Source organism: Leptosomus discolor, chromosome 6, assembly GCF_034619465.1.
Source record: "Leptosomus discolor isolate bLepDis1 chromosome 6, bLepDis1.hap2, whole genome shotgun sequence".
In the NCBI taxonomy this organism is placed as follows: domain Eukaryota; kingdom Metazoa; phylum Chordata; class Aves; order Leptosomiformes; family Leptosomidae; genus Leptosomus; species Leptosomus discolor.
In genome coordinates, this window is record NC_141396.1 from 63,680,772 (window position 1) to 63,697,378 (window position 16,607).

Genomic DNA, 16,607 nt, shown 5'->3' on the forward strand with positions numbered 1-16,607 from the left:
AGCAGCCTCTTGGTGAGGTGGTGGTGAACATCTCTGGGCCAGGCTTTCTTTGGGCGATGTGCAACTTCGGCGCCTTCCTTGGGAGATGCTGAGATCTGGCCCTCACTGCTCAAGCAGTGGAATATTTCAAGCTCTTCTGGGTCCTTTTATACAACAGCTATTTTTCCTTTTATGCTTTCTTGCCCTGTGCCAGTGGTGGCATCTCCCACAGCTTTATAATGGATGTGAACTATGTGGGAGCACTAAGCTCCTATTAACTGTATTCCCGGTGGACAGTTGCATGGTGAGTGACTGAGGATGGGGACCAGTTTCAATCGCCACTTCTCAAGCTGTTATCGAGGGACCACACCATAACGACTCATCCAGGCTCAGCAACATTCCCCGTTGACTTCAAAGGGCCCAGATTTCTCCCAGGAGAGCCAAGCAACAGGCCAGTGGGTGGATGGGGATTAACCCTCTTTCAGGACCAAGCGTTGACAGCTTTTCAATCTGCGTCCAGCAGGAAGAGCTGAAGCAGAGGTGTTGGTGTCCCACCCCAGGCAGGAGGCGGTATCCTGCTACTGCAATAAATGACTTAAAAAATTATTCTTCTATGCATGGATTATTTTTTTTCTTCTTCATTTTTCTTTTCTGCCACAAGCTATTCTACATTTGGTAGATTAATCTTCAATTAGCTTGGGAATCGCCCACAGGAATTTCTGCAGAACTGAGTAGAAGGTGATTATTTTTTTTTTGCAGTGCATTTTTTCGCACATTTGATTGTTTCAAAGGTTTTTGTTGCATTTTTTTTTTTTTTAAGCTGTTTTGTGGCAGCCAGTCACCTTGGATTTATTTTTCTTGTGAAAGTATTTCATTAGTGTTCTGATGTGATTACCTTCTAAGGAGATTATCCTGTAACTTTTTAAATCCTTAAAATGAAGCCAGGACAAGACTCTGGTTCCGTTACTCATGCCAAATTGTCTTTTCTTCCAAACATGTTTTAGTTTCTCCACGACTGCATTTTGAGCTGGAGGACTCAGCCAGGTATGATTTTTGATACCGTAATTTTCATGCCACTTTGAGGATATTATTTTTCAAGGTTTGTATTTTTTCTTTTTTGTTGCTGATTATCACCCCTGTTTATGGTGTCATGAGATCATGTAGGCATCAAGCTTCCTTCTAGTCCTAGGTAAGCTGGGGCTCTGCTAGGGCTGTCCATGGGGCTGGTTTGCTGCACGTGTTCGTCACAGCTTTTGCTTGATCCTTGTGTCCAGTTGCTGTGGACATTTGGTTATGGCTCTATCGACAGGCAAACACGGGATTTCTTTGGAAATAGCCTAATAATTTATTTTTAAATAAAGCACTGGTCAGATGGTGTGGGCATCAGGAGATTTTTGCTCTAGCAGATCTTTGTCCTGCTGCCAGTACAATTGTGTTTCTATCAAAACATCATTATGGATAACTTTAAAAAAAAAATATGCATTTTTACTCAGTAGGAAGCTCTCTTTGAGCCAAACACATCTGAGATCTCCACGTACTTAGCAAACTAGAATACTCTTTTTTTTTTAAAAAAAAAAAAAAGGTCAGAACATGAAAAATAAGAGAAACTGCATAAATATAAAACTTTCCCCCTGAAAAACAGCACTTGTCCAAGCATAGGTGAGGACATTGTGATCTGTGATTGAAGATGAGGAGCCCAAAAAGGCTGGAGATGAGTGCACATGGCCTCCCCTGCCCGTGTCTCCCCACTTTCCTACCCTACTGCTTGCACAGCTCTTCCCCTCCTGCAGAGCTTAGCTCCTGGCCACTCCTCAGTCCAAAGCCAAGGTGAAGGCAAAGAACTAAGACTCTTTTCTTTTCATTGCAACTTCCAAAGTGTTTCTGCTGCCCACGCTCACACACTCTTTTAACTGTCTCATCCCAACAACCCTTATCGCTCAGGAATGCATCAGAGTCCCCCCAGGTCTCTCCTGTACCACTTTGACCCTTCCTTTTCCTCTCCAAGGTGGACTCTAGCACCTTGCTCACGGCTACCATAGGTGGGGAAATCCTTTAGAGACCCCTCCCGTTCCCTGGGGAATGTCAGCTTAGTCCCTTGGGACCCACTTTCTGCCTCCACTGTTGGTGGGGGAGGTTCAACAGCAGTTGAGAAGGTGGGGAAAAACATGGAGAAAGAAGCGGAACAAGCGTATGACCTTTTTTGTCCTGTCTCCTGAAACTGGACCAACTCATTATTCCATGCTTCTCAGTCTACCCCAGCTCCTTGCAGGCTCCAGATCCCTTCTCTAGTTATCTTGTGGGCATCTTCATGTTCCCAGAGGGCTTCGAGATCATTTCCCACCTTTCCCATTTGACTAAGGGTACCAATCATAGATGCAATGTCCTACATAGTATCCAGATGCCACATCTCTGCCCTGGTAAGTGTGGCCTCCCCTCCCCCCGGCCCTGCTTGCCCCAGACCCCCATGGAAAAAAAATAAATCACGTCTTGCTACATCTTCGTTAGGCGCAAAACATTGAGGCGCACGGGAAGGAAAGTGGCACCGGAGGCGTACTGGATCTCCCGGAGGACCCCTTCCCACTTCTTCTGCTCTTCATCATATCTGGGGAGAGACAGGCAGACAGTTACAGTGAGGAAAGCATCTCCTTTCTCTCTCTTCAGCTGCTCTCCATAGTGCTGGGAGCCCTGGTGCATGGTGTGATGTCCCACAGACATTATTTGGCCACAGGATATCTGTGGGACCTGCGTGGGGACTTTCAGCCCTGGTGTGCTCTGGTTTTCAGTGCCAGGCTAGGGGATGTGGATACCAGCACGTGGCCTCGCAGGGAAGGGTGTATTTTTCCATTGGGAAAAGGCTTGATGGCACCAAGACTGAACATCCATGGTGAAGGCCAGCAGGTGCCTGCTGAGGGTGCTCTAGAGCCACGGATGGGAAGGACAGGAGCAGCCAATGCTACACGCCCTCAGAAAGTGCTTGCTGCCTGCTTCTCCGCTCGCCTGTAAGACTATCTGATTCCCAGCCTGAGAGGATGCGTTGCACAAATGATGCTTCATGCCAAAGGGGAGGTCTGGAACCAGCCTCAGGCAAAATGTCAATGCAGCACCAAAGCTGAAGGAGCAGATTGGCCCTGATACATTTGCTGTATGAGGCTGGGAGAGATCCCTGAATCAAGGTGCCCTCTAGCACAGCACAGGGCAAACTTCCCACCCAGAGGCCCTGCACTGAGCCTGCAGCCTTGTGCTGGGGTAGCAGCATCCATCTCACACTGAAGGCATCGAGACAGAAACTATCTGTTCCCTCAGTGGCTCTCACTAACATCCCGCCCATGCTCCCGTGGACAGCCCCGGGGAAGATCATCACCTCCAAACGTCGTTCAGCTCTGTTGGCACCAGCTCTCCCGACTCTGTCTCCACTGTGGCGAACCCTCCGAGCAGGTAGAGCACCCCAGCCAAGCTCACCAGGCTGGCTGAGCTGCGCTCCTGCGGGAACTCGGTGAAGGTGTCCCACCTGCCGTGTCGAGAGAGGGGACACGTTAGGGCATGCTGCCTACCCCCACGCCGAGGCTGGCCTCGAATCAGGAATCAGCAGCTGAATTAACTAGTGATGGTTTAACTTGCGTGAGATAGGGTCATACCCTGACAGTTGTTAGAGCTACCTGTATCCATCATCGCAGTGAAACTTCGTTTTGTATCAAGTAGATGAGCTGTGGAGCACCCCTGGCACGGACCAGCGGGTCCCCGTGGTGGAACTGCAGCTACAAAGCCCACCCGAAGTCAGAGAGTCTATTGCGTGGGGTGAAGCTGCCAAAATGAAGCTACAGCCCTGCAGGCAACCCAAGGTCTGCACCAGCTGTCCATCTCACTTTTTGAGATGATCCCCAGCCCAACTGCAGTGGCATTGGTGATGCCCGGCTGTCCCAGGAGTGCAGACTGGGAGGAACTGGTATCGGGAGTTGCAAGCAAACTCCAGAACGGTTGGAAATTGCTTAATGTACACCTGCAGCTACTCCTTGTGTAACTACGCCCCAAAAGCGTGCTCAGGTACATACTTGTTGGTGGCAATGTCATAGACTTCCACCGAGTTGGTCAAGCCGGAGTCGGTCACGCCAGCCGCCACGTAGATCTTGTCCTTGTGCACAGTCGCTCCAAACAAGGAGCGGGCAGTTTTCATGGGAGCCAGCTCCTTCCACTCAAACTTGGATGGGTTATAGACACACGTCGTCTTCAGGCATTTCCTAGAGAAAGATCAGAGTGAAAAGGAGCCTCGATCGCCTGCCAAGTGGCAGGAGTTTGGGGATGTCTGATGGGAAGAACGTGGGGTCTCTAGAAAGGATTTTGGTCCTCCATATTGCCATGAGTGCCTTTGCTCAGGTGTGCAACCAAGGATGCCCATGCCTGGAGACATCCTTTGTGTGTATAACTTTTCCCCTCCTGCTGTGTCCGCTTTGGGTAGCTCGACATTGTGGTCACGCAGCTGGATACATGTCCACCGAGCTAACTGCCTCTCAGGACCTCACACACAGCCGTCAGGCAGTGTTTCTGGGCTCCTGATCCAACCTGACGATGCGAAATACCACCAGTAACATCCCTGTTCCCCAGGACGGCAACGTAAGCGCTGTGAACGTATGCGCGCTCACACTTTTCAGACCATAATCCTTTCAGAGCAGGGCCTGTCTTTGTCGGATAATGGTATGTCTGCTCTGCAAACAGTCACACTTCTGCCTTGCAATGCTCCCCCAGAGAGAGGCTTTTTCTGCTGAGCCCATCTCCTGCAGGAGGGCAGGATGGGCGTCAGGTTTGATGAGGTTTTTCACTCCTATTGCAAATACCCCTCTGGATTTAACTACCAGGACCACGCTGCTCCCCAACAAGTCCAAGACAGGAGTCCCTTGATGTGAAGGGGCTTCTTGCTCTTCCATGTCTCTCCCAGTCCGTGTGGCATTTATTTACTGTGAGCAAAGAGGATGATGCGTTCCCTCTCCTACAAGGACAGTGCCATCTCCTTGATGTCCCTGTAGGACCCCTAAGGGCTTGGGAAGGGCTGCAGTCACCGAGTTGAGCTGAGAGGGACGGATCCAGGTCTCACACCCCGTCCAACCCTCCTTAAACCATAGCATCCAGGTTGGGGAAGTACCAGCTCATGCTCTGCGCTCCCACTAGTTTGGGGGATGACTTCCTGAATTTCTCTTGCTTTTTTTGACTTACTTGTCACCTCCTTTGCCACCGATGACGTAGATGAGATCCTTGTGCGACACCACCGCGTGGCCGTAGACTGCGTAGGGAAGGGAATCGGCTTCACCCCACTTGAAGGACCTGGATCAGAGAAAGATGGGAAGCAAAAGGATTTGTAGCTTGCTGAGTGAGACCTAGAGTACCTGGAACTTTGCAGATCTAGAGGTGAGCACAGATCCTGACTCAGTCTCAAAAGTATGAGGCTTCGATGAGATAGGGCTCATCCAGTAAATTTTGTGATCCTAAAAAAAAGGGGAAAAATAAAAGATGCAGAATGTTTGTGCTAATATTCGTTATTTTCTGCAGCATCCCCTACTCTTGGTCTTTGTGGATGCACATCCCCACTTCTCCCAGGACCTCACCTCACCTCATTTACAGGCTTTACCAGCTGAACAGAAGTGAGGCAGAGATTTCTGCGTGGCAGAAAATAATTGAAACTAATGAGATTTAGGGGTGCAAGATCCTGAGGACAAATTTGATTTTTGGCCATCGCCTTCCACTTTGAGGTGCTTTGGGTGGCCAACACTCAGCAAGAGCCAAGGGGGCAGGTATGTCCACATTTTGCAGTGCAGGTCTGTGGTGAAGCCTCTGAGGTAGCTCTGGGGCAGCTGAGCAGAGGGTGTAGCTATAAGGCTTTGGAAACCCCAAACTGGAACCCAAATAGGGCTGACCAGTTTCTCAAGAGGTGTCTGTTCATCTCCGTGTAGTTTAGGCTCGTCCTCAGTTTTCATACATGTAGGATGTAGCCCCCAAGACCTGTACTTTATTTTACCTAAGGACTGAGTTGCCTGGGCTCTGAGGGTTTTCTAATTGCCCAGCCACTCTGGGCAAATATTTGACCCCATAAACCAGCGGTTTGCCCTCTCCAGGTTTGTTAAAGGTCAAATCTTGACCTAAATAATGCTAGAAATTCGTGTGCTGCTGATCACTTCTCTACCAGCTTCAAATCAGTATTCAGCCCCCACCCTGAGCACTTAGCGGGGGCAGACACATCCTTTCCCAGAGTCTGCAGGGGCAGATAAATGCCCTGTTCTGTGGGAATGAAATGTGTTTCAAGTCTCTGCCTATAAGACGGGCTCTGAAGCACACACACCTAAATATAGACCAAGCCAAGGCTTGTTAACGCCTACTGCTCTGCCTCTTTGGGGCAGAGAGCAGCGGTCTCTGGGTGTTTCTGACTCCTGTGAGCAGAACCGGATGGTGCCTTTTAATAAAGCTCATGACCTAACACGGGTCAGAGAGACCGTTGTTCAAAAATAACCGGATATTAAGCCTGGTATCCGTGAGGATGGGCCATTTAGCGCCACATCTGAATATTTTCAAAACAAACTTTCCCGTTCAAAGCCACTCCATTGCTGACCCTCCAACCAATGGGCAGGAGCAGAAGAAGGAAACTCCTCTGTACAAGTCTCACATGAGCATCTACTAAGATCAGTCCCTCGTAACATAACGTCCCCATTACGGCTTCCATCTCCGGGAGGTCCAATTACAACAAAAGAAGCAGCTGGCGAGGGACAGCTCAGAGCCCCAGGGTACAGCCTGAGACAGTCCCAGCGGTCCCAGCATCTAGATGTAGTTTAAGCCCTGTCTTCAAAACCTTTGGGCCCCTGGAGAGCTGGAGTCATTTTGCACGGCACCCGCTTCACCTTCTCCTGTAAAACACCTCCCGCCCCGCACTCCCGTGGACACTCACAGCCGGTCGTAGCACAGGACCGAATCCAAGGTCTTCTCTCCCTCTTTCAGTTCTTTCCCTCCGACCACAAAAATGGAGTTTTCCGCCTCTCCCAGGCCAAAGAGGCAGCGAGGGGAGGGCAGGGGGGGCATCCCCATCCAGTCTGCGTCCAGATGGTCGTACTGAAAGGAAACATATGGTCATTAGTGTGTGCTCAGCCGGCCCGTTTGCTCAGCAAAAATCAGGGTCCGGAGGCTGAGGGCAAAGTCTGTTCCCACATGCAGCTTGGTCACCCCAGCAGGCGCTTTCTGCAATGCACTTCTGCCCGTGCCTTACCATCTGGTGCAGGATGGGAGATCTTAGTGCAAATCCAAGTCATATATCATATGACATATGTTTTATGACAGGGCATGAGAGCAGAGCATGAACAGGTTCTGCTCTGTGCACCAAAGTCTTGACTTGGAACAAGCGTGGTCGTCTTCGGGTGAGAGCGCCCCATGTTAGACCCATAATGGTTAGTTCCTGGGACTGGAGGAGCTGAAGCACTTCAGTCTTAGAAAATTTGCCTGAACCTCTTCAGATGTAGCATTTCATCCTGATATTTTCCATCTCTGCTAGGTAACAGTGTGGTGTTGGCAATGTTGGCTACACAGCTCACTGCCCTGAGCCCCTTCTTTTCCCACCAATTCTTCTTCTGGTGAATGATCAGTTACTGCGTTCCTCCTCTGCTTCTCAAGATACTGAGGTTGTCTTGTATCGCCTCAGTGGGTGTGAGAGTTTGTGAGATGACATGCACGTGTGTCTATCTGCACAAAGGCTATTTACAATGCCTGTGGTAGACAGGTAGACAGGACACACAGCATGGTACAACACAACTGAGATGATACTCAGAGCGTTTCTTCTTGACCAAAGTGCGCCAGACCCATCTGATAGATGGGGAAACTGATCCATACGGCACTACTAGATCAGATGGCCAAATCCTTGCAGATCTTTGGACATCTGTAGGTCCAGGCATTGCCTCATCTCCCACCAGAAAAAAAAGATGTGAAAGATTGTGAGGCTGGGTGCTCTCTGGGCACCATGGCTTGATGGGAACTGTAATCTGGGGCAAAAGTTTTTAATGTAGCTTGGTGACAGAGGGGGGAGTGACGTCTTGCAGCCAGTTTGGTTGGACTCTGTGAGACGAAGCTGTATTGCAGCTTTGCTTGAAGCACTGTTTGCTATGGGCTCAGGCCAAAGAGCTTCAGCTTGCTGGGTTGCCTCCAAAGACTTGGCCTCAGCTGGGTGCCTGTGGTTATTGTCTCTTTGTAAGCTGTGGTCCACATATGTGTTATTTATAGTGCAAGCCCGAGCAGCTCAGTCACCAGGATAGTTCCTGCTTCTTGATGGATTCAGCATTGGTTTTGAGTTGTGAATCTTAGAAGCGACAAATAAAGGATACCCTTTTCCACTTGAAATGTCAATGGAATAATTTTGTTCCTGACAAAATTCACAAGGTCTCTGGGATTTATCAGCATTTTTTATATTTTGGTGCCTGTCCTTAAGTCTAAACTATCCCTGACCTAACTCTCCTGGCTTCAGCAGGAGGAACATGAAATCAGGGAGGCCAGGAATGGAGTCAGAGGGTGTAAGGTGCTGCTGCACTGACACGGTGATTCAAGGGTCTATCGGACAGCTGCCTGTCTACACCCGTGCGACGTTTCAGCTGAAAAAAGATTCAAAAGACTCTCTTACACAGAAACCATGAGTTAGGTAATGGCACTGATGGCACAGTGCCTTTACCTGACTCACAGCTAACTGAAATTTCCCTTACTGCAACTGGTGGCCGTTGCCTTTTGTCTCACCTTTGTTCAAATCCAAGAAGAGTCTGGATCCCTCTTCTCTGTCCCCTCCCTTTAGGGAGCTGCAGACACCAATGAGATCTTCCCTCCCCCTTCCCCAGGCTGATCAGACCCAGCTCAGCCTCTTCTTGTACCTTTCTGCAGCCCTGATCATCTTGGTGGCCTCTGCTGAATTCATTCCAGTACCTCAATGTCTCCTTTGTACCGGGGAGCCCCAGACTGGACACAGCACCCAGATCTGCTCTCACAAATGTGTGATCAAAGGGGGGAAAAAAAAAAAAATCATCACTTCCTTTGATCTGCTTGCTGCAGAAAGAGCCCAGGACATGGTGGACCTTCATTGCTGCTGCTCAAGGAATTACCTTGCCTGGCCAGCAACTAGATTGGTGGAGCGTTGATCTTTAGGCATAGGTTTTGGCTGAATACAAAGCAGCCCATCTACCTGCCCTGCACAGGTAAGTGATGGAGCTGGCCACATCCCCTGTCGTCACCCACTGTCCAGTGCAAAGGGCTATGTCTCAAACAGCATGTCCCCCAGCGCTCCCGCTGCCTTCCCGCTCCATCCTGCTTTCTAGGGCTGCGTTTTCTTCCTGCTGACTTCTCGTTTCACGGGGGCTGCCAAGCCTCCAAAGCCTGACCCTTTCCAGGTGAGGGCGAGCATGGTCCCTGAACACATGATGCAGATGTACAGCCCTACCCACGCCGTGAGGCAAGGGAGGGATCAAGGCTGTATGTCTCAGCTTGGGAACTACCCTTACTTTATCCTTTCTTGCCTGGATACGTTATTGTTTCTTCCCAAAAGGCGTGTGAGCCATAGGAGAAGAACAAAAGGATTTCTGGGTATGGGGGGAAGGACAAAGATTTACTGGATTCCCACAGGGTCAGCAGGAAGGGTAGGTGCCTCATGTTAGCTGCCTACAGGGAAGGTGCTCTTGGGTTACAGCCCAGGCTGGGGCTCAGATTGCGTGCACAGAGCTCAATCTGATCACAGCTTTGGTTACTGCTGAGTTAGACCAGCCACTTTTCTTGTGGAGCATCCCAAAAGACGTCACACCGTGGTTTCCCCCGTGCATGATGGAAAGAGACTCTGAGCTGGAACTAGCACACTGCTGAGGGCAAGAACAGCACTAGAAATGGGGCACATATTGGTAGGTAGGGACATACCCTGTGTCCTTGGGGTGTTTGCTCTGTGGCTGTAGCAGCTGCTGTTCCTTTGCTGACACCCAGCAGAGTCACCCTTGGGTTTTGCTGGGAGTTCATAACCAGAGAACACAAAGGATGCAAAGCAGAACCCAGACCTGATGCCACTAACCTTCCAGTTAGCATGCCCTATGGCAGTCAGGGCTGTTCCAAATGTGCTGTTCAAAGTGGTCCCCTATTCAGGATTTGGATTAGGAAAGCTAATTCCTAGTATCTACTCCTTCAAGCCTCCTTCCTCAATTACCAGAACACCCTCTCAGAGGGTTCTACCTTAAAAATACAGGGAGAAGAGTCTCTAGTAAAGCAACTCAGATGTTTCACTTTCATTTACAACTTTCATTTTAACATCACATGGCAATGAACATTACTGGCATCCCATGGAACCTAAAGACTGGTGATGCTCCCAAGTGGTCAAAGAAACAAGAGAAAGATAAAGCTAGTACCTGTAGGAAGTAGGAACTCATGGGATCCTCTTTGCTGTCCTCATTGTAATATAGTCCTCCAACAATGAAGATCTGATTCTCTTTGGTCACCATGCTGATGTGGTTCTTCGGGATTTGAGTAGATAGTGAAGCAAAATAGCACTCGTTGGCAGAGGGATCATAGGCCACTGCTCCACTGTCGCTCACCATGAAAATAAGGTCCTGGAGGAACATCCCAAAGCGCATTGTGTCATTTAAAATCCCTGGGAGAGCATCCTCCTCCGTGTCTTCCTCCTCATCTACTGCTCCATTGACAACATTGTCTTTCACTTGCTTTTCACCGCTTTTCTTCACTTTCTTCTTCTTCACCACAGTGAATTTGCCTTTCTGGGCATCCTTCACCATCTGCAGTTTCTTGAGCAGCTCCGGGCTGGACTTCACCATGGCGTGCTTCTCCACGTGGTCCTTGATGTAGTCGTTGGGCATGAGGCGGAAGCGGATGCTTTCAAAGATGACAGGCAAGGCCTTCTGCCGGCTCTCACGGTCCTTGGTCCCCACCCACTTCATCACTACTTCGAAGACGGTCTCCTCTTTCTCGATGTTGAGGGAGTCACTGGAGATGATTGCAATAAGCTCGTCGGGGGAGAGCTGGTAGAACTCCTCATCCCGAGAGATCAGTGCAAAGCGATCGCAAATGAAATCCCGAGCTGCCACAGCCAGCCGGGCACAATCCAGCATCAAGCCCAGCCTGAAGATAGCCAAGCAGTTGCTGAGGCAGAGCCGCTTCTGCAAGAAGGACACGCAGACAGTGAAGATGGAGGGGATCTGGAACATGTTGGCCACGGAGAAGATGTCCTGCACGTTCTGCTCTGTGATCTCCAGCTCTGAGGTGTAGATATAATGGAGGATCTTGCCCACGACATCTGGATCAACGTCTTCCAAACTGACCTCCCTCTTCTTGCTCTCTTCCATGTCTGAGAGGAACATCGCTCGAAAATAAGGGCTGCAAGCTGCCAGCACCAGCCGATGGCAGGGAAATTCCTTCCCCTTGACTTTTAAGACACAGTCCAGAAACTTATTGTGGTCCAACATGTCTTTGAGTCCATCCTGGAGGAGAGTTTGCTGGTAGAGACGCAATTCTTCCACTTGATCAAAAGGCAAACCCATGGTGAAGAGTAATCCCTCTTTTTTTTTTTTAATTTCCCTAATCCTTCTTTTATATATATATATATATATTAATGAATATATCTATACCTGAGCCCCTCGTAAAGAAATTTACTCAAAGCAGGGCTCCCAGGTCTCCCTGCCTTGCTTCCAGACCGTCAGCACACTGGGAATGTGAAGCGCTTGCTACTATCGCAGCTGTCTGTGTGCTTCAGTTTCCAGCGTAGGGCTTTATATATAGCCACAGCGTCACAAAGCTTCAGGAATCCATACTGGAGCATGTGTAAGCCGATCACCCTTTAATATGACACATTGGACAAGGAGGAAGGGAGGGGGACGGGGGAACAGCTGTACTTCCAGCCTCGATGCTTCAGGAAGGGTCTGTCAGCCCATGAGTCACCGTGGGAGGGGGGAGCAGGAGCTTTTGCTGCCATCCCATGACTGGAGACGTGTGTGACCCCATCCGCTCAGCTGCCGCGCTTGGGAAACAGCCTCCAGATGAATCAAACCTCCTAAATCTGCCTTCTGGGTCACGGAAGGCAAGGCTGGGACCTTCTCCTGGTACCGCTAAACAGGCTGCTCTGAAAGTGCTGTGCTAAAAACAGACCGTGAAGTCAAAGCTGGAAAGATGCAATAAGGGAGCATCTTATGTGGGCTTTGTGGCATCCCCCAACTCCAGCCAGCTCGCTCCCAGGGCTGCTTTTCTGCACAGGTTTGTCCTTTATTCTCCTCAGGAGTCACTTTTCAGGGCTCTGGGAGGGGGTGGAAAATTAAGATAGAGCTATTCTTTTACAGCCCTGCGTGGGATATGAGACCTATGCTGGATGTTACATAAAAAGTTTCACTAAAGGAGGAGATTTGAGGAGCCTGGGAGAGGGATGGCTCTGCTTTGCCTGCAATACATGCGTGGGCCTGAATGGCACAGCCTCTGGACACCTCATCATTAATAAATCCATCTTTTCCGTGAGGGTCTGAGGCAGAGCAGAGGTAAAGAGAGCACAACGGTGGGCTTCAGCTCACAGATTAAGTCCCCTAAACTCAGGTATCTTGTAAGTTGAGGATCTCCTGCTAACGTCTACTGAGATTCAACACCACCATGTTGAGGTCTGGAGACACAGCAGGACAATCTGCCCAGCCTTGAGCTGATGCTCCAGAAAGGCTGAGGTCTCCAGGAGGTCTTGCATCCCGCTTGCGTGCCCATGGATGCCTAGGAAGCCCCACGGGTCCTCAAAGGGTTGGTCCAGGTCCAGCTCTTCCCATGGAGCTCACGAAGAAGCAAATTCATTTCGATAGATGTGGGTGAGCAGAGTAGCTATAATTATTTATACCTACAGTAAAACTTATACACGGATCTGTTTTATCTCCATTACTATGGACCCTCTGGGCTGGCTGACACTCAGCGATGGCACAGGTTTAATTAACGATTTAATTAAGTCTATGCAAAGATATTATCCACTCTTCTTGGTGTATTTAAAGCCACGTAACCCCTTACCCTGTCATGGATGTATTTATAAAAGAAGTGCTTTGTGCCGTGATAATTATCTACGTAAGTGGGAAGAGGGAGGGAGCTATACCGGTATGAAGCCCTTTTGTACTGGTGAGGCTCCAGCAGCATCTGGGAGGTACCACGATAGCAGGGAAATAATCACAAGCTGTTTTCGGAGCAGCACATCATAAGCTCTTCTGCTGTGCTGCTCATCTGTGACAGGATCAGAGGACGAGCGCTGATCTTTGAACTGGGACGCACTTCAGAAACGTTTCTCTGCTCCCAGGCATCTGGGGCTGAACAACCCCATCCTCCCCTCTCCCCTCCCGCTGCATTAGCTCTGCACTTTCCCAAGTTTAATCCTGTGGTGCTGTGCTACTGGCTGAGATTTTTTCCCCCCCCTCTGCCTTTAATCCCCCTCGAGCCCTGGCTTGTTTTTCTTTTCGCGGTGTCGCTCGGCGTGTGCTGCCATCCGAGCTTTGCTTCGTATCTCCCGTGGCCTTGCTAAAACGCAGCTACGGCCCATCCCTTCCCAGAGGAGCTCCCAACCGATCGGTGGTCCAGGGCTTCTTCCAGCTTTGTGGGCCACCCAGGAAAAGAGCACTCTGCTGGTCCCGAACCTGCTCTGGGGTCTTTGTGGTTTTCAGTGGCTTTGCACAGCAGCCGGACCAGCTCCAGGGCTTGGGGAAGCAGCCCTGGTTTTTCAAGAGCGCAGTCTCGGTGCACTGTGTCATTTAGGCTCCCTACAAGCGCGGGGGGGGAGACAGGCATCTCTGGGGGCTGCTCCGCTGCACCCAAGTTAGACACTTGCCTGAGATGACTCTGCTGATGTCCATCTGTCCCCATTCAGACAGTTCAAATCATGAATGCAGACTAGACACCCTTAACTGTTCCCAGTGCTTCCTAGCACCAGCAGTGCTGGGACACCATCCTCATAATGGCTTGTGGCAAGAATCACACCTGTGAACCCCCGGCCTTATGTTTCCACCATTTATTGTGATCGGTTCCAGACAGCACCATCCATCCCAAGCCCTGTCATCAAAACGGGTGTGGGTCGCACATGTGGCCCATGGTCCAGCCACGCAGGCTGTGCTCGGTGTGTTAACCCTGCCCTCAAACGCTCTGCAAACCTCCCTGGCGCCTGAGCATAGCTGCCTTCAGCTCAGAGAAGGGTGGGTCAGCCCTCAACAAGTTTCTGCCACAGCCTGGTGGGACAGAGGGGTGGTCTGGTGGACCCAAACCCTCCGAACGGCTCTGCGCTGTGGGGAGGCTCACACAGCGCTAACGGGGAGAGCCAGGGGTGCTCTCAGAGCCACCATCCACCTCTCCTGAACCCTCCTAGGCCTGGGCGTGAAAAGCCAGCAATGCTTTACGCAGCTCGAATCCACAAGCTTCAGATCCTCTCGCCCACTGAGTATTTGGTGTTCAGATCATTTTCCTTCTTACATTTTACGTTACACATTTCCAGTCTGGCTCTCAAGCACGTTTCTCACTTGTGTGTTTGCTCCTTCCTCATTGCTGGTTTTCATTTGTTCACGCTAGTTTGTCGTTGCCGTTTTATAACCTATTTATGCACAGGGGAGTCAATAGGATATTCTGGGGACTTGGGCTGAGCCTCGATGCCCTGAAAAGCCAAGGGCACATCTGATTGCTCTGGGAGCCTTTTCTCTGATGACAGCAGTAAAATTTGAGGCAGCCATCAATTCTGAGACCTCTGCAACCATTATCTTTTGTAGAGGCTTTGATCACAGTAGACTTGCCCCAACCATCTTCTATTCGCTGTGTCCAGTGTGTCACCACTAAGGTAAGCTGGTCTCCAAGTAAGTACCAGCCAAGCCCAGAGGGATTTAGCACCTACAAGCAGATGAGATGGCACATGTGGATGCAGTAAGGGTGAGCGGTGATCATAGTTACCATTTGGTTATCTCTAGGCACACAGGAACAGATGAATCGACTCTCCCCAGGGTACTCCCCCCGAGAGTGCTGGCTGCTGTGCAACAGACCACTCAGCCCTGAAAGGAGGTGGGCTGTTCTGAGATAGCCCTCAGCTAACTGCTCCCAGATGTAACAGGACTACAGCTAGTGATTTCCAGTGACCAATGGACTCAGTCAATGATTAAGTGTGTCTCTAAGTGGGCAATCGTCACCCCACGACATGGGAGTGCGTGAGGATACATAGAAGGCATCCTAAGCGGGTGAAACATAGCAGGATCACTCCCTCCCATACAGAATTGTAGAATGAGAATGGTGAATGCAGGAATTATAGGCACGTCAGGCTGAACAAGAATGTCTCCAGTGTAGGGCTATTAATTGGGATTTGTAGTTGCAATAAAGAATTGCTTTTCTTGGCTTCTCAAGTGAGTTTTACTAACAGGCAGGCAATAATCAGGTCAGATGGGATACTTTTCCCCAGGAAAGAGTTGAGCAGTTGATAAACGCCGTTCTGCAGCAGCACACACTGAGGCTGAGGGTCTCCAGCTCAAGGCTGAGCTGGTTGAGATAGCACCACTTGGGTGCTCCTGGCCTACCAGACCTCCTGGGCTTGTAAGAGCAGCAATAGCTGAGGGGATACCTTCAGGCAGAGGGGGGCAAAGCCCAAGTTCTCCCATGCACTGCCTCTCTAACAAATCACTTGCTCAGCTGGTGTCTAAGATTAGCTCCTTCTGGCAGCTCCAGCAGATGCAGCTGCTGGGTAAATTTAGATCCTTAGTGAATGGGTTATTTTCTCTCCCGGAGTATCCAAGTCAGGAGGGCAGTGCAGAGTCACTGGGCTTTGCCATGTGAGTCATCGACTTCAACACCGGGAGGCGGGTGACTCTGTCCTTCCAGGCAGCCAGGGACCTGAGCTGAGCCACCCACAGAGACAGAGCCCTTGGTCTCACAGATCAGAGCGGCTTCAGGTGCACGAGGACATCCCTGTGGAGGAGAAGAGCTGAGTTTTACCCTGGAAGGAAGCACATCATGTCACAGGTGTTTTGGTGGTAAAGAGTAAATCTGAAACAATGGAGATGCCAAGAAACATCTACCAAAGCTCCAGCAGCAGACCTGTGTTCAAAAGGGATGTGCCTGACGGCTGAAGGGCGTTTGGGGATGTGACTGGAGCTGCCACCAAGGCACAATAATTGCGCTTACTTCCAACGTTTTCGGTTGGGCTCCCAGAGATAAAACCAACGTGGCTTCTAACTCAAAAACTACAAGGATGACAGTTTGATGGCAGCAAGCTTGTGATATTTCACCAACATGAAGGTGGAGTCAAAATAAAGGTGAATATGAGTCGCGTCGCAGCCAAACCTCCAATCTGGTGATGCCGCTAAGGTGGGTTTCTGTTAAACTCAGCAATGTCTTGTGTCACTATTAGGGGTGGGAGGTGAGGACCTGCAAACAGGTCCTTTTGCCTCTCAGCTCTGATGGCAAGGCGTTGCCCAGGGTGTCACCTGCATCACAGCAGCATCACAGTGATGAATGGCAGGCACCATAGATGTCCAACATTTATTTACTACATAAATAAATGACATTTATCAGGGACTTCACAAATTAGTTTGGCAGAGCTGAAAGCTGGCTGGGAACTGATCCTGTTTAACTCACAGGGAAGCCAGAATACACCAGTACCA

The 16,607-nt window shown here is 50.0% G+C and overlaps 1 protein-coding gene across 1 annotated transcript; it reads right to left on the reverse strand.

Annotated features, from left to right (window-relative positions):
- Nucleotides 1–2,469: 2,469 nt before the first annotated feature.
- Nucleotides 2,470–11,513, reverse strand: KLHL40 (kelch like family member 40). The gene is made up of 6 exons (XM_009946939.1): nt 10,368–11,513; nt 6,905–7,065; nt 5,185–5,292; nt 4,029–4,214; nt 3,341–3,487; nt 2,470–2,581 (listed from the first exon to the last, which is right to left on the reverse strand). Exons 1-6 carry the CDS (start codon nt 11,511–11,513, stop codon nt 2,470–2,472), a joined length of 1,860 nt encoding a protein of 619 aa, XP_009945241.1.
- Between the last annotated feature and the right edge of the window lie 5,094 nt (nt 11,514–16,607).

What these genes read in the sequence shown, in the direction of transcription:
- KLHL40 (XM_009946939.1), bottom strand. Translation starts at nt 11,513, where the DNA reads ATGGGTTTGCCTTTTGATCAAGTGGAAGAATTGCGTCTCTACCAGCAA. An exon ending in GTCCTGTGCTACGACCGGCT is followed by an intron (nt 5,293 to 6,904) that starts GTGAGTGTCCAC and finishes TCTCTGATCCAG; the next exon opens with GTCCTTCAAGTGGGGTGAAG. An exon ending in TATGACATTGCCACCAACAA is followed by an intron (nt 3,488 to 4,028) that starts GTATGTACCTGA and finishes TCGACACGGCAG; the next exon opens with GTGGGACACCTTCACCGAGT.